The sequence below is a fragment of the Eurosta solidaginis genome, chromosome 5 (genome assembly GCF_040869045.1).
Source record: "Eurosta solidaginis isolate ZX-2024a chromosome 5, ASM4086904v1, whole genome shotgun sequence".
Lineage (NCBI taxonomy): Eukaryota > Metazoa > Arthropoda > Insecta > Diptera > Tephritidae > Eurosta > Eurosta solidaginis.
Genome location: NC_090323.1, coordinates 85,743,905 through 85,766,765, shown reverse-complemented (window position 1 = coordinate 85,766,765; position 22,861 = coordinate 85,743,905). Strand labels below are relative to the sequence as shown.

The 22,861-nt window shown below is 38.1% G+C and overlaps 1 protein-coding gene and 1 pseudogene across 6 annotated transcripts in view; one reads left to right on the top strand and one right to left on the bottom strand.

Moving 5' to 3' along the window:
- cort (cortex) overlaps positions 1-22,861 on the bottom strand; it is a 616,404-nt gene that overhangs the window by 226,314 nt on the left and 367,229 nt on the right. For 5 of the 6 annotated variants that reach the window (XM_067787571.1, XM_067787570.1, XM_067787568.1 and 2 more), the window contains one exon: positions 2,328-2,708. The exons of the other annotated variant lie outside the window; for it this stretch is intronic. In XM_067787571.1, coding sequence (XP_067643672.1) covers positions 2,328-2,708 — 381 coding nt within the window. The remainder of the gene's footprint in view (positions 1-2,327; positions 2,709-22,861) is intronic. 6 annotated transcript variants of the gene reach the window in all.
- LOC137252770 (T-complex protein 1 subunit eta-like) lies at positions 10,040-12,288 on the top strand (annotated as a pseudogene).

Below are 22,861 nucleotides of genomic sequence, written 5' to 3'. Positions count from 1 at the left end.
CTGGATAGAAATACCTATCAGAAACAAGTTCCGGTATCCATTTTGATGGTCTCCCTGCAAAATTCGACGTACAGCACAGGAGCTCCATATGAAGGCGTCATGGCGAGCCACGGGAGATTTGGCATTTATGTTTAAGATTTTTAGATTCGGGTTACATATCTACGAAAAAATGTACATGTTATATATATAGGCCAATATATTTTATATTAAATTTACCATTTGAACACAACATGATGGTTCACGTACGCTTCCTCGTGATGTTTCGGAGCCAAAAAGGCAATGTGCGTACAGTCAATTGGGCCTATCGTACCCCCAACGAATGGAGCAGGTGCGGCACTAAAAACCTATTTTGCTGCTTGACGATCCGCCTCAGTCACAGGGAACTTAATCTTCTCATAAAGCATGGCGGAGTTTATGGCATCGGTTACTCGGTGAATGCAGCGGCTTATTGTGGATTGGCTCATTGAGATGCCCCACTGTTCTCCCACAGGCCTTTGGTAGCATCCCGTAGCATAAAAACGCAATGCACACAAAACCTGTAAAGGAAAGGTATGCAACCAAATTGTTAATTTCCAATAAGGATAAATAAATGTTGGCAATCATATGCGACAGCACGTATCTGCTAAAGCTGGTCCAAAATTCACGTTTTAGCCCCGGTATTTATAATCGGAAATCAATGCAGTTATTGGAAAACTCCAAAAATAACCCTTAGCCCATCTAACACCCTTTACGTGACCCCCAATATTTCCGGGCAAAAAGCCCTTCTGCACTCTTTGGAACAGCTAATACGTGTGACTGCAATAACCACATGACGATGACTGGAAATTTACACTTTGTTTGCAAATATTTCTTGACAGGAATAGGATTCTTCATATACGTATTTTTTAACTTTTTTGGTAGCAGTTGCGTGGTGCCACATAGAATAACCTAAATATTACCTGCTTCTCTGGAGAAATTGCTGTGGTCCTCTGTCCCGTAAATGTTCCTGCAGGCGCTCCGCAACGTCTTTGGGAATGTCAGGACTCACCCGGTACAACTTCCTAAACTCGGAAGAAGCTAGGTCAAACGGATTGTCTATGTCCATCAGTAAACGCCGATCTACTGGTGCGTGCCTTGCAACTGCATTCCGGGACATACTAAAGGCAATAAACTCGAAGACCATATTTAAAAAAAAAATGTAATTTTGCACAAAACAAACGAAAGTAAACAATGTTTTAACAGCGTAGACAACATCTGCATTAAAATAGCACATGCCAAATCGACTACGTTAAATTATCGGATTTGGAGTTGGCAAAAAGTTAGTGAATCAAAAAAGTGTTAAAATTTATGTTAAGCTAATTTAACATCTCCAAATGTAGTTAAAAAGTTAGTGAATAGCGCTACCGTAGTGGAATTCACTAACTTTTTTAACCACACTTGCCATCGCTTTATTTGCGAATCGATAACTATAACGATTTCGTTATTCAGTAGCAATTTTGTATCGATATTTGTTTATAGACGATCAGCTGTGTTGTTAATTAAACGGCAAGTAAATTGGCTGCGTTGAAAACCACGAAATTAATTTCTGGCAATCTTAGTTACAAAAGAAAATCGGAACTTTAAGTAAATACTTTCATACACGAAACGCTGATTTATAAATCAAATGGCATTTGAGTACTTGGCGTACGTTTTATCACAAGATGAAGAATTACTAAGTCCATCGCCAGTGGACAGTCACCTTCTTAGAGATGTAGATAACCCATTCACTTGAATGCACCGGAGTTTCGAAAGCTAGTCGGTACAGCTTTCCCCAGCCTTGGCTCATCATATTATTTCTCAATTTGATGGTCAATTAAGGCTATAAGAATAACTGCGATATCAACAGAGAAAAAAAGAAATTAATACCGCATTTACTTTCCCTTTGTTAAAATATGTAAAAACTTGTACAATAATGGCTTTAAAAGTAGTTAGTACACGGAATTTATTTATTTTTAGCATTCCTTTTGTGCTTTTCGCATTTTTTAGGTTTCGTTAAGCTGTGCTGCCACCTTTCTACTATTAAAACGAAATTTAAATGTCATTTATTTCGAGTCGTTAAAATAAAGTTAGTAAAAAGTACAATCGATAAGGCAAGCGACAAAATCGTTAATTAAAATCTCTACAAATCGCATTGTTATAAGTTAGTGAATTCCACTACAGATTGTCGCCATTTTAGTTACATTTTTGTTGTTCTACATAAGTATTGGCTTCACCTGTCTGTTTTATTGCATAATGCACTGACAACCTCTTCCATAGTTTTTCACTATACATTGCATAAAAAAAAAACTAATAATAAAAAATGTATTTACCTATTATCAAATCATCTCCGTTCCAAGGATGCCAATCGAAATCCGTATTCAGTTTTCTCTTTGAACGCACAACAAAATAAACATCACAGGAAGGCCAATTATAAACGACAATGTCACCGCAAGTATCTCCACTAGCAAGATATCCTCTATTCGGCGATAACTTAATTCTTTCGATGGGCATTTTATGACGTCGTACTTTTTTCATTACATTTAAATCAGGCACAGAAAGTACATATAAACATCCCAATCCAGTTCCGCATATAACTTGTGTGCTATTGTGGCTCCAAACTATGCTATGCACTTCACCATGAACTGAAGAAAAGACTTTTCCATTTAGGATCAAAAATTTTGTTGACAAACCAACTTCCCATAATTCTAAAACTTTAAAAAAGATAATTAGTTATTGAAGTATGTAAATTTGAAGTGTTTGTGACGCAGCAAATAATGCATCTGCCTTTGCAGATGCGATCGAGTGCGGCCAAAATGTACCTACATGGTATAATAATCTCAAGGTAAATTCCATAATGCTATAATAAAGGTGATGTCAACTACATAACCTCACTTTTTGGCAGCTCTATTTGCATGCATTTCAAAAGCAATAAATTTTGATTACTTAATTTTTCGTACAAACTCATCGAAGAAATTAGTTTTCTGCAAAATTTTGTCTATATTCTGTTGGGTAATACAAAGTTGCGGCTTATATAGTTATTATATTTCTAAGCGTATAGTAAAATCTACTCGTATCGATCGTAGTAGAATGCAAAGACAATTATGTATGATAGACAACCCTCTAAAATATGCATGCCGAACTTGTTAGAAAAAGGGAAAACGTCAACGGGATGAGAACACCTGAATATTCATTTCATAATTGATAAATTCATTTGGAAATTTTTGGGGGGAACAGACATTTTTTGAAATCTATCCTGCAAAAATTGTTGGATTACGTGTTCCATTTTTTTCATGTCGGAGTACTCTAACAATACTCCTTTGCAATGCGTTTGCCATCAGCCGATCATTGCTCGTGTTTTAACGACCGTGATCACGGCACGATGACGATCGAAGAGAGTTGCCAAAAGTAAAATATTGCATAAAAATAACTGACAATAAAATTTTACTATGGCAACTCTGATAAAATGCAACCGCGCAAATGGTTTTATGTATACATACTATAGAGGAATTGTGTCGGAAAGAATTATCGGAGTGTATTTAATTTAAAAAGTAAACAATTTTATTGGTGAAAAATAAAATAATTATAACCAAATATATAAAGGTAATATGTATATGGAATACAGCGCACGTCACAAAAGACGTATTCAGAAAATGAAGAGAGAAAAGTTTGCGCGTAGATTGAAAAATGGAGAAAATGCGACGCTCAAAATTATGCCGCAGGATCAGAGGCTATGGAATTGGCTCTCCTAGCATAGGGCCAGAAGGTATTCATTTTTCGCCACCTTCGGAATTTAGTTATTATTATATTAGCATTTGCGTGAATTAAGAAAGAAATATGATTTTTTTTTTAATTTTATGTTTTATTTTGGGTGGCTTCTTCTCTAGCGATGGTTTTAAAAGTACTCTTCCATAGCTACTCCAAGGAGTAATGCTTTGAGAGTACTTTCTTAATTAATCTCCTGTAGGTACTCCATTAGGTAATAATCGAGGGTGGGTTAACGATTACTCTTTTGCTAGTATTCCAAGGAGTAATGTTTTGAGAGCAGTTTCGCAAGTAATCTCTTGTCGGTACTCCATGGAGTAATATTTCAGGAGCAGTTTACAGAGTACTGGTCCGCAGATACTCCATAGAGTAGTGTTTCTGGAGTATTTTTGCATATGATTCTGTGTGGGTGCTCCATGGAGTACTACAGTGAAATTACTTTGGAAAGTACTCTCACGTATGTACTCTATGGAATACTCACAAACAAAGCGATAGTGGGATCACCTACTACTCTCCTAGGACATCGCAATATTAATTTGAGCACATTTTTGTATGAATACATATTAGTTTTCGAGCACTCCTATACTCCTAAAGGAGTATTCCTTACACTATTTATGGAGTACTCGCGTTTTTGAAGGGTAATCTATGTAATTCAACTAGCCTTGCCATATTGGTTTAATTAAAAAATGAGAGTTTTTAACGATTTTGGTGGGAGTTTTACTGGTAAAGTGTTACAAGACGGTGCACCACCTAATTTTTATCAAAAATTATCAAAGGCGGTATCAAAAGACACGTTTCGACCTCCATTTTTAGAATGCGAAAGTTAAAATTTAAATTTTTATTTCTGTATAAAGATATAAGAAAAAAATCGGTTCGAGTTTTGATGTGAATGTTGTATTTTGCCAGATATGTTGTATACACCCACACTAATGCAGAAAGATGTCATGCGCGCATTTAGGTTTGATCCCAAACCGCTGTTGGACCCACCGAGGGTTATTTTTTTTAAATCGCGGTCAAAGGGCGTCAACGCAGAAATTTGTTCTGTATAAAGAATTGTGGATCGGACCCTCTCGGAGTCATTTTATGGTTTTTGTAAATATCTTTCGACAGAAATCAAATTTTTTATTTCCGCTTTCGGACTGTAAAAAAGGAAGTCGAAAAGCCTCTTTTCATGTCACCTTCGTAATTTTTGGTAAAAATTAGGTGATGAACCGTCTCGTAAAACGTTACCGTTTTACTTCTTCAAGATTCAAAAAAGAGGAAAGCCGTTCTGTTCCCTTATATTGGTTACCAAGCATCAGCATTGCCTTCGAAAATTACGAAGCTCCGCCCCAACACTACAAGCACGCATTAATACTCAAATAAATTTCAGATTGAACCAAGAATCCAACCATAGAACAGTAATCGTTCCGCTAGACTTGCCAAAAGTTCTTGAAACGGACAATCACGGCAAGTCACTGCAAGACTCCAAATGTGAACTGCAAGCTATTTGTGTGGTCGCCAAGCATCGGTCCAGTTTAGGAATGCAACATCCAAGCCAAATAAAATGTCTAGCACAGTGGTCTAAACAGGGTGTCTAACACAGGGTGGTGTTCTATCCCCACTTTTGTTTAGTTTTTATACCTCCATACTCCCTTTCCCTCCAGAAGGAGTTGTTATTAATTCTTGCGCCTATGAATGCATTGTAATGGCAACATATTGTAACGAATTTACTGCAAATCTTCTTATTTGCATCCTTCTGCTAAGTTCGAATCACAAAACTGTTGAATAAATAACACCACTATTCAGTAATGCAAAATGGTCTTTATTAGACTACTTTCAATAACTCTACTAATGCTCGACAGATAGCGTGCTTAATCAAAACTGATTATCGCGCCTCTACTGTTGCTGCCTTTTATACTCTCTGATTTCCTCGTTCGCATCTTCTAGGCGCTTCCATTTCCAGAATCTACTAGTTGGTTATCTGCTATAATTATAACTACAGATGGACGTGTATAGCTCTCATACGCGCGTGTATTTGTGGGCGACACTTCCACAATTATAATTGCATATCTCAGATAAGATATCTGCATGTGTTTGTGCGTTGCTTCTCCGCTGCGTACACGTACATATGTGTAGACATAATGATTGAATTATTGATGTGCATACAGTCACTGCTGAGCATCGGCTTAGAGATGGCAGTACCCCTTAGTGTTGCTAATATTCGTAACACTGCCCTCCACCTAAGTCTGATCGTCCCGATCAGACAAATCTCTCGATCTAACCGCTGCTAGCCTCTCCAAATGAACACCCTTTTATTTTGTGGTTTCCCAATTGTGTGTATGCGATAGATGACATCACTGATCCTCTTTACAACTCTGTACGGGCCTTCCCAACTGCAACAAAATTTGAATGGAACACCTTTCCGCCGGTGAGGGTTGTATAGCAGTACCAAATCTCCCTTCAAGAAACCTTCCGAATTATTGTTCTCATCGTACCTGCGTTTTATTTTACTACTCATTATCCTGGATCGTTCCCTCGCACTCTGTTGTTTGGCCAATGAAGAACTACTTCGAAGAGCTTGATCTTGACGGGTTGACTTTGCATCATCAGCATCGTCTTGGCGTTTCACAACAGGACTGCGCGCTGGCTTGAAACCACTCTTGCATTATTTCTGGAAAATTCCTTCAGTCTTTTAGTGCCGTCATTAGGTTTTGTCAATGCCAGTATTTTTCTCGCAGGTACCTTTGGTTTTGATTTGTTTGGCCCATTCGTTCCATCAACCCTTGCCCGATCTGCTGCCTTTGACTTTTGTGGTTTTTGTCGAATCTCTTTCACCAGCACTCGATTACTGCTGAACCCTTTTTCCAAACTAAAGCTAAGTGGCACATCCTGGTTCTTATAACGCATAATCCTTCTCTGCATATCGATCCTGATGTCATAGTCAACTATGAAATCCACTCCCAATATGACTTCATCAACGATCTCTGCCACAACGAATTTATATAGAACCATGTCCTCCCCAATTAAGACTTCACATACCACTTCTCCCAGGACTTAGTTATACTCGCCAGTAATCGTACGCGATCTTGCTCCAGATAATGGCTTTACTCTCCTGTTGACCAAATCGGATCGGATTAAAGAATGACATCCACCCGTATCTGCAGTCAGTACACGCCCCTTGCCATCCACATTTCCTTTCACGGCAAGACTGCTCGATTTCCTTCCAGTTTTCGAGATAGGTATCACACGACATTCAATAGCTGGGGCAAGTTCTCGATCTTTACATTTGACTCGCTCCTCCTTATCTCCTCCAGCTTTGCGTTTACGACCAGCCAAGTTGGAACTACGATGACCGGTGCTGCAATGACGTGCAATGTGACTTGGGTTACCGCACTTCAAACACTTCATAACTCCGGCGTTTTTTTGTTGTAATCCCTTCAGTGCTTCCAAAATTGTGTCTACCCAATATGGCCTTTCCACTTCCACGCGATGAGCTTTGTATGCGGGCTTACTGTTGTTGTTGTTTCCTGAGTCAGTGCATGGGATACCGTTTCAGCAAATGTTGGCTTTGGGTTCGCATATGTAGCTCGTTTCGTTTCGGCATCCCGTATTCCATTTATAAAGCTCTGAATTTTAACCCTCTCGGTGTATTCCACGGGTGCGTCTGCATTTGGGAGATGAGCCAATCTTTCAACATCCGACGCAAACTCCTGCAAAGTCTCATTCGCCTTTTGGTAACGATTTTGCAACTCAATTTGATATATCTGTTTCCAATGTTCACTTCCGTAACGTCTCTCTAGAGCGCTCATCAAGCGTTTCATAGTTGTTCCTTTCGTACTCTGTAATTGTCTGTAAGATTTCAGCTGTAGGCCCTTTCAATGCCAAGAACAGTGCAGCAACTTTATCTTCAGCATGGCCCTTTCAATGCCAAGAACAGTGCAGCAACTTTATCTTCAGCATTCCAGTTGTTCACTGCTGACGTATTCTCAAATTGAAGCTTGAATACTTCGAAAGGAACAGAGTAGTCAAAAGATGGAGTTTTTAGCTTCGGATTGCTCGCTGGAACAACTGGGCGATTTAGTTGTAACTGTTGCATAAGACCTTTCAACGCTTCTATCTCGGCATCAATGCTGTCCTCGAGTTGTAAAATTTTTGCATCCTGCTCTTCCAGTTTCGCAAAGAACTGCGATGATACCTGTTCAGAAATTTTTGTCGACATTCCAGATATACATACGTGCCTCTTGCGCTTCCAGTTGAGATGACATATATGTCTTCTGTTCTTCCAATTGAGATGACATTTGCGACGCCATTTCTGAAATGCGTGCCTCCTGTGACTCCAGCTGAGATGCCATTGTCGATGTGTGTGCAGATATTGTGCTCGTCACTGTCTGCGGAGTTTCGTTTTTTTTCTTCCATTTTTGTTGTCGCTATCATAATGAAATACATACTCCTCAGCATTGATTCCTTCAAATACCATAGCTACGCTTAGTCGCCTTTGTAGCTGGGATTTATCGCCAAAAGTTGCCAATCCACGGACTTCCAACTCCTCCTTCAGTTGCTGGATCGTCAATTCACTCAACTTTGCCATGTCCAAGTTGTATTCGAAGTCTTCGGAATCTATTCAACAATCCCACTTTTGACACCAATTGTAACGAATTTACTGCAAATCCTCTTATTTGAAACCTTCTGCTAAGTTCGAATCACTAAACTGTTAAATAAATAACACCACTATTCAGTAATGCAAAATGGTCTTTATTAGACTACTTTTTTGCCTCCCGTACTTGAAACTATCGCCGATCAACTCTTCGGTAGATTTATTTGTGTCGTGGACGTGTCAATTGCACCTATAGTTCAGAGCCGTACAAAATCTTTAAGCACTTGGGGCAAAGACAAAAAAACGCTCATAGCTACTGTTACCGAGCCTAAAATATACATATTGGGGGAACTGAAAAAACACCGCGCTCAGAACTGACAAGGAATGCGTTTTTATGTCGCCGGAACATTATCTATACAGTGAGGCAGAAATACTCCCTATAAAGAAATAAACTAATTTAATGAACAAACAGTTTCTGTCAAATACTCAGAAATCTCGGCATCCTAACAGACTTTAATTGAAAAGGCACGCCTTATAAGAGCATAAGTACTATGAAGAAATCTGAACCATAAGAATGCAGTCGTTTGAACCAATAGAGCATAAAAATGCCCTCAGAATCATCCACAAAGAACCGGTGAAGTCATATGTCGATAAATACGCAGGGAACCCACTTCTCAATTTCAAATGGCCGGAACTCACAATGGGGGAAAGTAGCCTCCCAGGGAGACGAACGTCACTCTCGCACAACTTTGATCTGGATATTGTAATAGCAAAACCCCGATATAAACAATGTTCATATGTCCCGCATGTTATGAAACCCATACTTTTAATTGTAACGTGGAATTTGCGTCTCTAACACTCTTGCTTTGGTTCAACCACGTCGAAACTGCAAGTTTCCTTGGACTCCTTTTTTTTTTAATTATTTAATTTATTGATTTTGTGATCTGACACGTGTGTCAGCATTGTAAATCTTACCAACTAGCGCAACTAACAGCCAATCGGTGAAAATTCGCACATTCACACCCACAGTTCTCGACTCAGTTTCAAAAAAAACTTTAGACAATTTAGCTTAAATTTTAAAGTGAGATAATCCTTGCGAATTTATGTATATATAGAATATATAAGGTGTTTTTCTTGTTATTAAAAGATTATTTTTATTTATATTAAAGTTTTTGTAATTTATTTTTTTTTCAACTTTACTTTAACAACTTCATGCGTTTTTAAAGCATTTTCGTGCATATAAATACAACCATGTGCATATACGTTTTGACATTACATTTCATACACGTTCGTTTTTGCCAATGTCATTGTATGTTAATTCGTAAACAATGGCTGCAGTTATTCGGTGTGATCTTGCAAAATTTTTATTATTTTTGTGAAACTTTATACTTAATCTGTGGTATTGTCAAAGAGTATATACCCTGCAAAAATCGTGTGACCAAAAACGCACACAGCCACACGAATTTTTGACAGGGGTGACGATTTGGAATGAAAAATTCTCCAAATGAAATAGCATATTGAGAAATTTAGCTTTGCCACAATGTATCGTGCTGCCTCGCAACTACTTTATTCATAGGTATTGTGAAATATGTCATTTTTGTGTGGAAAAAAATTTTCAGCGAGTCCGCCATTTTCCGCGAATTGAGCTGCAGGCCTTTGCTAATTTTGGAGCATTAAATTAAATTAAATTAAAATAAGTTAGCGATGTTAGATGTAAGTGTTTGGAAAGTGAATTTAATATGTATTTATGTTTGTAGTTGTACAATATTACAAATTCTAATATTTTTCCAGAAAACAATTGTTGCACTTCGTGCACGTCTCCAACAAATGGAATCAACAACACAATACGCTTCGTTGCCTGGAAATCGAGCACAAATGGAAAACCTCAACAGCCAGGTTATCCTCTACAACAACCAGGTGCACCACGTGGTTACATGGGTCAAATGATGCCACCAACACAACCTGGACAGGCGCCGATGCCCAGTCAACCACCCCATTGGGGTTAACCCCCAATACCCGGGCACGTCCGGACGTCCTGGTTATGTATGCTAATACAACTAATATATTTAAAAATTTGCTGATGATTATTTTTGTGTTATTTTCTTTAGCAATCACATGCACCTGTTACTGGTAAATATCAACAGCCACAACAGTATGATCAAGCCCAAGGCCGTTAAGATCCCGATCAGATGCCAAATCCGATAATAAAATAGCGCTGGCGGTGCTTTCATTACTAATGAACAGGGTTTATTACTACCATTGGTGACCACAAAATATGTGGTAGAAGATCAGGGTAACTCCTCGCCACGTTACGTTAGGTATCGCTATTCGAAATTAATGTTTTGTTTGGCAATTACATTGATCTTTCTTCTTTGCAGGTCCTCTTTGTATTGCATACCTGCAATAGCTGATTTATTAAAAACAACAGCTTTGTCCATTACACTTACCGTCTAACCAATGGCACGAACGGTTGAGGGTGAATATAAGCCACCCATTGTAAATTTTGGTGAATTGGGTCCAATTCGATGTAATCGTTGCAAGGCTCATATGCAATTTGTAGATGCTGGTCGTCGTTACCAATGTCTTATGTGTAAAGTAACAACAGATGGTAAAAAAAATCTTCCACTTTTACTTGTTTTCATTGATCCATATTTTTTCTCAACAGTGCCAACGGTACATTTGCAACATTTGGGGCACACCGGACGGCGTGTCGATAAATATGAACGTCCTGAACTTTTATTGGGTACAAATGAGTTTTTGTGTAAAAAATGTGTGGGTACCGATAGCTCTCAAGGTAAACCTCAACTCATATCCAACATCAATGCCTCGCAATCAATTGTGGCCGCTGTACGCACTACATTGGGTCCACGCAGTATGGACAAGCATATTGTTGATTCCAGTGGTAAGGCCACAATTTCAAATGATGGTGCAACTATAATGAAACTATTGGATATTGTGCATCCAGCCGTAAAACTCTAATCGACATCGCCAAATCTCAAGATGATGAGGTAAGTTTTTAGTTATATTAAAATGTGTAAAATAAAAATGTTTCTCTTATCAGGTGGGCGATGGCACCACTTCAGTAGTACTTTAAGCAGGTGAAATGTTAAAACAAGTTAAAACATATGTTGAGGAAGGCGTACATGCACGTATCATCATTAAAGCTATACGTAAAGCATTATAATTATGCATGACCAAAATATGACATGGCTGTACATGTCGAAGCGCCAATCAAAGGAACAACGTGCTTTATTGGAAAACACGCTGCCACAGCAATGTCCTCCAAACTTATACATCACCAAAAAGATTTATTTTCTAAAATTGTTGTGGACGCTGTACTTTCCTTTGATGGACCCAACGTCATACAAAAGATGTAAAATCGCATTATTAAATATAGTTTTGGAATTCAAGGCTGAGCGTGATAATTCTGAAAAGTACGTGTTGATAATGTTCAAGAGTATCAGAAAATTGTTGATGCTGAATGGCGTATTCTGTACAATGAACTAGCTAAGTAGGGCGTCAATGTTGTGTTATCTAAACCAATTGGTGATGTTGGTACACACTATTTTGCAGATTGTTATATGTTCTGTGCTGTTCGTATACCAGAAGAAAATTTGAAACGTATAATGAAAATTTGTGGTGGTGCTGTTATGACTACAGATAATGATATTAATTCAAGTGTTTTGGGTCAATATGATTACTTTGAAGAACGTCAAGTTGGTGGTGAACGTATCACCGTTTTCCAAGATTTGATAGTGGGTTTGACATTGATTTTATTTTCATAGTTTATAATTATTAAGAGGTTGCGTTAATGCCAGAACATGTACATTGATTTTACGCGGCGGTGCCGAGCAATTTTTGGAAGAAACTGAGCTTCGTTACATGATGCTATAATGATTGTGCGGCGTACAATTAAACATGATTCTGTTGTTGCTGGTATGTCAAAATACTAATTGAAAAAAAATGTCTAATCTTAGGGCCTCATTCTCTATTACGAAACGAACTTTCGTTGCGGATCAGAGACGAATCGCTAGTGTATTTGCACTATGTTAAACGATGGCAACTTATCACTTGACAATTACTTTTGCCTTCCTGTTAGTTAGAAACGTAAAGACCGAACAAAAATGATAGAGAATACCATTGCTAGACGAAATCGTTTGGAGGCGAATCGTTCGCAATACAGAATGAAGTCTTTAAATTGATAAGTAATATAATGAAAAGATTGTGTCCAACTCCCGAACAAAAAAACTATAAAATTTGTGTCAGTGAAATGATAATTATTGCTTTTGGTTGTTAGTTTTGAGGCATCGTCTTCGAGTGCCTTCTGATCGTATATGCCGATTCTTTTGCATTCTTTTACATGCATAAAGTGCCGTTGAAGCCATCCTCACCCTCTCCCCACGTTGAGCTTCCATGACAGCTTACTGTCTAGGATGATTCCTAGACCATATGCAACGTCATCTGCGTAAACCGTAAGTTTTGCTGGTCCCTCGTCGAATCCCCTGAGCAGTTGGTTAATGACCAGCGTCCACAGCAGAGGTGATAGCACCCCTCCCTGCGAAGTGCCCCTGTCCTCTAATTTCGTGGCCGCGTACAATCCCCATTGCAATGTAATCTTACTGCAGTTTAACATGCAGTCGATCCATCTGGGTAAGGCTGGATGTACTTTAACGTAATTAAGACCATCCATAATCGCCCATTTAGAAACACTGTTGAAAGCCCCGGAATGTTTAAGAAGACTTCTAGAGAATATTCCTTATATTCCAGGGCTTTTTCTATGCTTATTACCACCCTAATCCACGTTGGACTTTATGTACACATCTATCAGCCTCTAAAAGGTTTTGAGCCGAAATGATGTTAAGCTATTGGGTCTATAATCTTTGGGTTACACGTGACCGATCTTCCCCGCCTTTGGTAGGAAAGCTACATCCACGAGCAGTTCTCCAAGATTGCGGTACATGATTCAGTCTTATGCACCTATCGAATCACTCATCTTCTCGGGAAATGCCGGCGTGCACCTCCGAGAAAGTCGGAGTCTTAGCGTTATCTCCCTTTGGCTTATCTCCTACTTCCGTAGTTGGAACTTCCCTCTGACTCGCAGCCTTCGAGGTAGTTGCTACCTCGCTATTGGGGCCCATCTGTCTTATAGCTTTGGGCCTACTTGTCTTGTCTATGCGACTGCCCTGCCTCGCGGCTCTGGGACTGGGTCCTTTCTGCCTCTTGAAAGCAGTCTTGTCGCCTTCCGCCGAACGTTGCCCCTTCATTCTATGATTCGACGCTTCTTCCTCGTACCGGTTGCAGAACCGAGGGTTTCTAGCAGCAAACCTTTTGAACTGCCTTCGACCTACCTCTACCGCCTCATGGGCCCATTCCAAGCGCTCGCTCTCCACTCCTGTTGGGTCGACCACTGCTCCCAGGTGTTGGACAATTCTTAGTGCTGCACGGTACTGCGAGAGAGCTCTTTTACTTCCCCTTCTCCACTCTTCTACTCATTTTCCAACACGGAGTTCATTGAATCAACACTACTCTCGCTCGCCGTCCGACGCATCGCTTAATGCGTATTCGTCGTCCTTGGCTTGCGATTCAGTCCTCCTCTTATCATTATCATTACAATTTGGTAAAGAGTCTTTCATCTTGGTCGTACGACCACCAGCCCGACAAGGCGGGCTCAGCGGTCCAGTATTATATACGGGGAAAGAACCGTCAGCCACAGCAGCGCCCCTTACTGTGGTAAGGCCATCAATACTTCCCGAGGTGGTCCGGTATCGGGAAGGCTCCGTTCGAATACAGCCGAATTTATCCCCTGGCTGCAAATTGTCCAATAGGCACGGTCCGCATAACACCCTGGATTAGGGGTTGGCAGTTCTTGGGCACCGACATCCCGCCGCCCTCCTATGAGGCAAAACGTCGTAGATGCCAGTCCTAAACAGCTCCTCCTCATAGTCGGGCGCTATGGAGATCGGCTAATCCCTCACACTAACGACGAGGTGCCTACCCTAGTGAGGGAGAGATTGGGGAGATAGCTGTTTATTTTATTACAAAGCTCAGCGATGTAGGAAACAATTGCATAGGTGCAGAAACAATAGTGACTCCTTCTGGTGGTAAAGGTAGCTATTGATATGTAGAAGTTAAACAAAAATTTGATGAATATGAGTTTTTTTTTAAGTTATTGCAAAAAAAGCGTTGAGGATTTTTAATATTGTACGAGGTACCTTCGTACATGTTTCTAAGAATGAAGAATGAGACCTATTCAAACTTCGCTATACTTTAACATACAATACTTTACCCCATTTTAACACAACTATCATTCTTTGATTTTATTAAATTTTATAAAATGTTTCTACAGTTCCATTTCCGTATTGGATGGTAAATATGGCTTTCGCATTTTCTCCATCAATAACTGTGACAAGGTGGAAGAAATCTATGCGCGTAAATCGCAACATATTATCTTGGTCGAGCGTTTCTTCAATAGCTCTCTAGTGGTGATGGTGACAGCAGAGAAACCCAACTAAATATTCACTTCAAAAAGAGTCAAAATATCTGCGTCTACGGCTCAAATACCCACAGTATATGAATGAATCGAACGCACCCAATTGTCTGCCTAACGGATAGTATACATATCCATCAACGAACTGGGTTTGAATACTGAAACCGTAAACATATTCAAAATTGATGAGAAGGCTGTGATGATGGTATAGAGTGAGTTGTTGAATAACATACGAAACCCACTTTAACCCATCTATATATATGCACTACAGCTAAAGCTTTACAAACAGCAAAAATTGCTGGCGCCAAGCAATTGGAAAATGCAGTGAAGCATTCATCACACTGTACGCTGTACGGATGGTGCAAAGTTAGAAACTGCTGTTGTAAATGCTGCCACCGACACAACGGTCATCTCTACTTCGCCGAGTAGCGGCTCGTCCGACTATCTATCGAAGACAGTATAATCATATCTTTTGCCAACACATGTTAGCGATGTGCTTGCACAGGAAAATATTTTAATTGGAAAACAAAAATCAATTAAGAGAGTTTCTTTATTATTAAAGTACTTACTTTTCTTTATATCAACTGTATTAATTTAAGTTGCGATTTCATGTGCATATATAATAAGGGATGTCGTGATACAATTGCTGTCGGAATTAGATTTGAAACCAATCAATGCTCCTGCTAAGGGTTGCAGAATTATTGCTTGAATTATTAGATTTAGAACAATAATAAGTCTGACTCAATTACTAGTCGTACATTTTTAAGTTCATCAATTACGACAGCATTCGGATTCCACGACACCTTTGAATAATCTTGATCTCAAAACGGAGTAAACCTAATCTGAATTTCTACTAAGCTTTAAGTTGTAGATTATTCAAATAATTGGAGTTTTTTCTAAAGTTTAAAATTATTTTCTGCTCGTTTAGAAAAGATTTCAATTGGAAAACAAAAACCAATTAAGCGAGTTTATTTATTATTAAAGTACTTACTTCTTTTTTATATGAACTGTATTAATATAAGTTCCAATTTCATGTACATAGATAATAATATTGAAAATAATAAATATTGAAAATTCAATTTTTTTCGTTCATATTTTATTCATATGGCTGCTCCAGGTAAAGTAAATCTGCAGGTAAAATTAATGTTATATGGCGGTTATATAAATGGTAAAACCGCAGTAAAATTGTCAAATGACTCGAAAATGTAGAGTGAAATAACGGAGAATATGACCGCCATTGGACGAGCATTGTGACGTATGTGAGCAGCACAGTACTATGCTCACATCCTATAGGTGGGAGCGGAATGCACGATCACATTAATGGGAACGAAAAGGAAAATTTGGTCAAAAAACCTACTCACGCCCATGCAAATGTGACTATGAATATAACCCCTGGGAAAAGTCACAATGACCGTAAAATTACTAGTCAAATGACGTGGAGCGTTTTTGCAGGGTATTCATAGGAGACGTCGGAACGCATACTTTGGCAAATTACTCGATGTTTTCTCAAGGTAGTCGTTGGTTTTTTTTGTCAGATGTATTTATAAAAACGCCTTCTATACATTTTCGTGGGGTATTTGTGTTTATTTAAATAATTGCATTAAATTCATTAATTAATTCTCTTTCCAAAAATCGAAATTATGCAAAGCCACTTCACCGCATAAATATATAGGATGCAGTTAAAGAAAACTAAACAAAACTTCCTTGAGAATCAAGGCCCCAATACTGATACTTAGCATAGACTTGACTTGACATGAGAACTGTCACTTACAGTTCTGTTAAATGAACATTGCATGTTACTGATTACTTAAACACTTAACTTGACTTAGAAGTCTGTTGAATTTTGATTTTCTATGTAAGTTCTAAGCGACGTTTACATTTTGAGATGCCATTCGTTTGTTTCCATTTCATTTTGTCATACATATTGATATTTATTGATTATGATGCCAGATTGTATGCGCTAAGTGGAGTATAATCGTGGTCAAGTTGCCAAGTCAAGTCTATGCTAAGTATAAGTAATGGGGCCTTAACATTCGACATGACAGGGTTGCTTTGGCAACAACAAAGGTATCGAGTGACGCCTCTTAACAAATATATTCTCTTTGGTATTGTGGTGGTCAAAAAAGTTTTATGCAACAATACTTTGCCTCACAACGTGAAAATGTATTTCGTAATGTCGAAGTACTTATGTGTATGTGTTTGATGTGGAAGCTTGCATTTGAGAACACGGTTGCCACTTCCATCCAGTTGGACCAAAAATGGTCCCTTCCAACCCCATATGGTTCGCTGGTCCCTTTTTCTCAATTTTGGTTCTTTTTCGGCACGGTTTTGGTACTTTTATTTCTTTTTCACTGAAACCAAAATTAACAAGTAAGGAAGGCTAAGTTCGGGTGTAACCGAACATTACATACTCAGTTGAGAGCTATGGAGACAAAATAAGGAAAATCACCATGTAGGAAAATGAACCTAGGGTAACCCTGGAATGTGGTTGTATGACATGTGTATCAAATGGAAGGTATTAAAGAGTATTTTAAGAGAGAGTAGGCCATAGTTCTATGGATGGACGCCATTTAGGGATATCGCCATAAAGGTGGACCAGGGCTGACTCTAGAATGTGTTTGTACGATGTGGGTACCAAATGAAAGGTGATAATGAGTATTTTAAAAGGGAATGGGCTTTAGTTCTATAGGTGAACGCCTTTTCGAGAAATCCCCATAAAGGTGGACCAGGGGTGACTCTAGAATATGTTTGTACGATATGGGTATCAAATGAAAGCTGTTAATGAGTATTTTGAAAAGGAGTGATCCTTAGTTCCCTAGGTGGACGCCGTTTCGAGATATCGTCATAAAGGTGGACCAGGGGTGTCTCTAGTTGTACGATATGGGAATCAAATGAAAGGTGTTACTGAGCGTTTTAAGAGGGAGTGGGCATTAGGTCTATAGGTGGACGCCTTTTCGAAATGTCGCCATTAGGGTGGGCCAGGGGTGACTCTAGAATGTGTTTGTACGATATGGGTATCAAACGAAAGGTGTTACTGAGCATTTTAAGAGGGAGTGGGCATTAGGTCCATAGGTGGACGCCTTTTCGAGATATCGCCATTAGGGTGGGCCAGGGGTGACTCTAGAATGTTTGTTTGATATGGGTATCAAAGGAAAGGTGTTACTGAGCATTTTAAGAGGGAGTGGACATTAGGTCTATAGGTGGACGCCTTTTCGAGATATCGCCATTAGGGTGGGCCAGGGGTGACTCTAGAATGTTTTTACGATATGGGTATCAAACGAAAGGTGTTACTGAGCATTTTAAGAGGGAGTGGGCATTAGGTCTATAGGTGCACGCCTTTTCGAGATATCGCCATTAGGGTGGGCCAGGGTTGACTCTAGAATGTGTTTGTACGATATGGATATCAAATCAAAGGTATTAATGAGGGTTTTAAAAGCGAGTGGCCCTTAGATGTATATGTGAAGGCGTTCTCGCGATATCGACCAAATGTGGATCAGGTGATCCAGAAAATCATCTGTCAGGTACTGCTAATTTATTTATATATTCAATAACACTAACAGTATTCCTGCCAAGATTCCAAGGGCTGTTGATTTCGCCTTGTAGAACTTTTTCATTTTCTTCTACTTAATATGGTAGGTGTCACACCCATTTTACAAAGTTTTTTCAAAGTTATATTTTGCGTCAATAAACCAATCCAATTACCATGTTTCATCCCTTTTTTCGTATTTGGTATAGAATTATGGCATTTTTTTTAATTTTTCGTAATTTTCGATATCGATAAAGTGGGCGTGGTTATGGTCGGATTTCGGCCATTTTTTATACCAAGATAAAGTGAGTTCAGATAAGTACGTGGGCTAAGCTTAGTAAAGATATATCAGTTTTTGCTCAAGTTATTGTGTTAACGGCCGAGCGGAAGGACAGACGGTGGACTGTGTATAAAAACTGGGCGTGGCTTCCACCGATTTCGCCCATTTTCACAGAGAACAGTTAACGTCATAGAATCTATGCTCATACCAAATTTCAAAAGGATTGGTAAATTTTTGTTCGACTTATGGCATTAAAAGTATTCTAGACACACTAAATGAAAATGGGCGGAGCCACGCCCATTTTGAAATTTTCTTTTATTTTTGTATTTTGTTGCACCATATCATTACTGGAGTTGAATTTTGACTTAATTTACTTATATACAGTAAAGATATTAAATTTTTTGTTAAAATTTGAATTTAAAAAAAATTTTTTTTAAAAAGTGGGCGTGTTCTTCATCCAATTTTGCAATTTTTAGCACATATATAGTAATAGTAGTAACGTTCCTGCCAAATTTCATCATGATATCTTCAACGACTGCCAAATTACAGCTTGCAAAACTTTTAAATTACCTTCTTGTAAAAGTGGGCGGTGCCACGCCCATTGTCCAAAATCTTACTAATTTTCTATTCTGCGTCATAACGTCAACCCATCTACCAAGTTTCATCGCTTTAACCGCCTTTGGCAATGAATTATCGCATTTTTTCGGTTTTTCGAAATTTTCGATATCGAAAAAGTGGGCGTGGTTATAGTCCGATACCGTTCATTTTAAATAGCGATCTGAGATGAGTGCTCAGGAACCTACATACCAAATTTCATCAAGATACCTCAAAATTTACTCAAGTTATCGTGTTAACGGACGGACGGACGGACGGACGGACGGGCATGGCTCAATCAAATTTTTTTTGGATCCTGATTATTTTGATATATGGAAGTCTATATCTATCTCGATTCCTTTATATATGTACAACCAACCGTTATCCAATCAAACTGTGAGCTCTGCTCAACTGAGTATAAAAATACTGCTAAAAAAATTTGCCGCAAATCTATTACCCACATATAATTTTCAATTTGCTTCAATGGAATCCTTACCACGAAAATTGCTCTATCAATAAAATGTAGCAGAACAATGACATTTCACCATGGAGATAATTTAGGCGAGGCATTAAAAAGGGAAGTGTAGAATGTTCGGGCAAACACATTGTCATTAATTTTTGGTGAAACAACGGACTTATCAGAAAAAAGGCTTGTTTTAGTGGTTAGATATTTCGATCGGTATTCAGTTATTATACAGTTGAAACTTTTAAGACGCTTGATTTTTAGTCTGAGCTTAAAACTAACATTTACTGAATCTAGGCTCTGGTATGAAGTTTAAACTGCTAGGAAAAAGTAAGCATCTATAAAAATAGCTATAAATTGCTTAGTTTCATTTACGGTTACTGAGTTTGCTACAACGCAAATTTTTTAACCTGTCCCTACTAAAACCTAAATGCGCTATACATTTTATTTTATTGCAATCAAGCAAAATTAGGTACACAACGTTTGATTGATGAAATACATAGACTTATCTTAGAAATTTGCAAATGTATTACCTAAAGGTACACTTTGCCTTTGTTTGTGCAGTTTGAACTAAAGCCAAGTGGCTCCTTTATTAAAATTTTATATAGGAAATCACGGAAACATCCTACAATTTTTGCTTTTTATAACGAATACGACACTCTGGTAGGTTGCCGAATTGTTTATACACCAATGAAACCAAAATTTGGTCCCTTTTTATGAGGTCTGGTCCTTTTTTCGATGTATTTTAGTCCCAATTGAAAACATGGTGTGGAAACTGTGTTTGAGAATGCATGTGAATTTTTCAGAACTTATTTTTTTTTTTTTTATTAAGGAGATAGTGGTATGCAAGCAACTGCCATAGTAGTACACATGTACATGAATATAATTTTTTTTTATTTTTATACGAAGCTACGTCTCGTGTGTATCTTGCCTAAGTTTAACTTTTTACGAGATCGAACATTTTTAATTAATAATGATAAATAAAACGTAAAGCAAATACGCTTAAGGTCACTTTTGCGTCATTTTGGCACTTGCGTTCCGTCTACATCTGACTTTGAACACACGTGCTTTAATTGCTTCAATCCGTAATCAACGCAACGCCAACGTCAAAGCAACACGCAAATAATTCAAAACTTACGTTCTAATTGAAGTTTCTTGCATTTTAGAAAAACAACCGAGTTTCTATCGCCGTTTAACTAAATAAATAACATAATTTTGTATTCACGTCATTTCGTGATCGATCAGCGGAGACAATGGAGCATATTTTCCTGGAACGCGACGCAATCTAATGAGGGCACAATAGACAAATGGTCGCAGTGCAGTCCCCAATAAATTTTCGATCTATCTCCATGTTATAAAAGTAGTTGTATTTATTTCATTTTTCATCATGACAAAAAATCAAAACGTGACTCTCTTTTTTCCGTTTATTGTCACAGGGAAACTTTTTACGTCAGTTATTCCAAAGTGACACTTTATTTAACAAATCACTAAACGATTTCTGTCAAATAGTGCTTGTTAAGGCTTGATTTCCTGCAAAAGCGGTAACGTTATGTTACGACCGCTAAAGAGTGGCCGGTATACTCACCGGTTCTAGCGGCAACGCTTTGTTGGAAACTACGAACAGTTACGGCAGACGTGTTGCAAAAGTTAGTTTTACATTTGGATGTTTTTTAGTTTTTTTACAATTTTTCTTTAATAAACTCACAGGAAAAAAATTTCAATTCAAAAATGTTGTTTATTTTATAAATAGTTTGAAATATTTGACAAAAGCGGTGAGAAAAACGGTGATGAACGAGTTTACCCCGTCATGACAGCAGGGTTGTTTTATGCCCGGCCGCTATATTACGTTACGGTGAACTTCACCGTCTTCTTAGTTTCCACATAATTACTTTTATATTGCATTATTTTTGACAACGTACTCTACCGCTATCTAACGGCCGCTATATAGCGGTACCGCTTTCGAGGAAATCGAGCATTTAGCGTTCACCGAAGATGGTGAAAACGGCTCCTTGAATTGTTATCTTATGTAGCACAAGAAAGTTATTTATACAGAAAGCAAAAATTAGCCAGCACCAAAACGAAAGTTAGAGAAATTTTAAGATATAATGCATAAGTATAAAATGCTTGCATGCATAAAATCATTTTTATTATATAAAAGTAGTATGACATAGAAATTTTAGTTCTGCTATTTTTAACACAGAGTTATTATTTAACATAAAGTAAGAAGTAAAAAACATGATTAGTGACTACATTTGAATGTATTTCATTTATTTTCATTGGGGAATAAATCGTAGAAATAAATATCATGTTATTATAAAGTATATGTGAAGCCCCATAGATAAAATGAGTAATGTTCATTCTGGTTTATATATTACATTTTTAAAATGAAAATCTCAAGCTAAAAAAGGAGCAAATCTTAAGTACATTTTTTATTTTCGTACTTTTAACTACTGTCAGAAATTATTTTAATTCAAAGTTAATAATATAATATTTTATTTAGTCAGGATTTCAATTACAGTTTTATTATTAAGAACATTACAAAAAGACAACGTTGTTACTCTGCGACTACTCGTTTCTCACTCTCTTTTATGACTGTCCAAAATGAAGAAGTACGTGTCAACATGGTGGGCATTACGGCATTGCCACCTTAATAAAATTATGTGACAGCTCGGCTTCTCCTGATAATGGCATCGCCCCGATGTCAGCAACTTCGCTATCTTCTTCGTCGGATGAATTATCGTCGATAGATGTATCAAGTTCAGGTGGCATAGAACACCACGGTTTCATTTTGTCTGCCGAATAAACGGATGCAAACTTTTTCTGACTGATTTGCATACCGTCGATATCGGTAAGTAGGTAACGATCTTTACCAAGTATTTTAGCCACCACAAATGGACCACGATACTTTGGTTCTAATTTACGGGATTCACCTGTTGCGGAAGGTTCATTTTGAATTACAACTAAATCATATTCCTTATAACCAGTGGGCGTTTTATGTTTTTTATCAAAACGCTCTTTCCACAAATTACGTTGTTCTTGAATTGAAGACCAGGCGATGTTACGTTTATCTTGTATAGTCGTTTGTTCATTCTCTTCGTTGACAACTGCAGCAAGTAGTTGATTTCGTATGATATCGTTTAATTTAAAATCGAATATAAGTTCATTGGGAGTATACC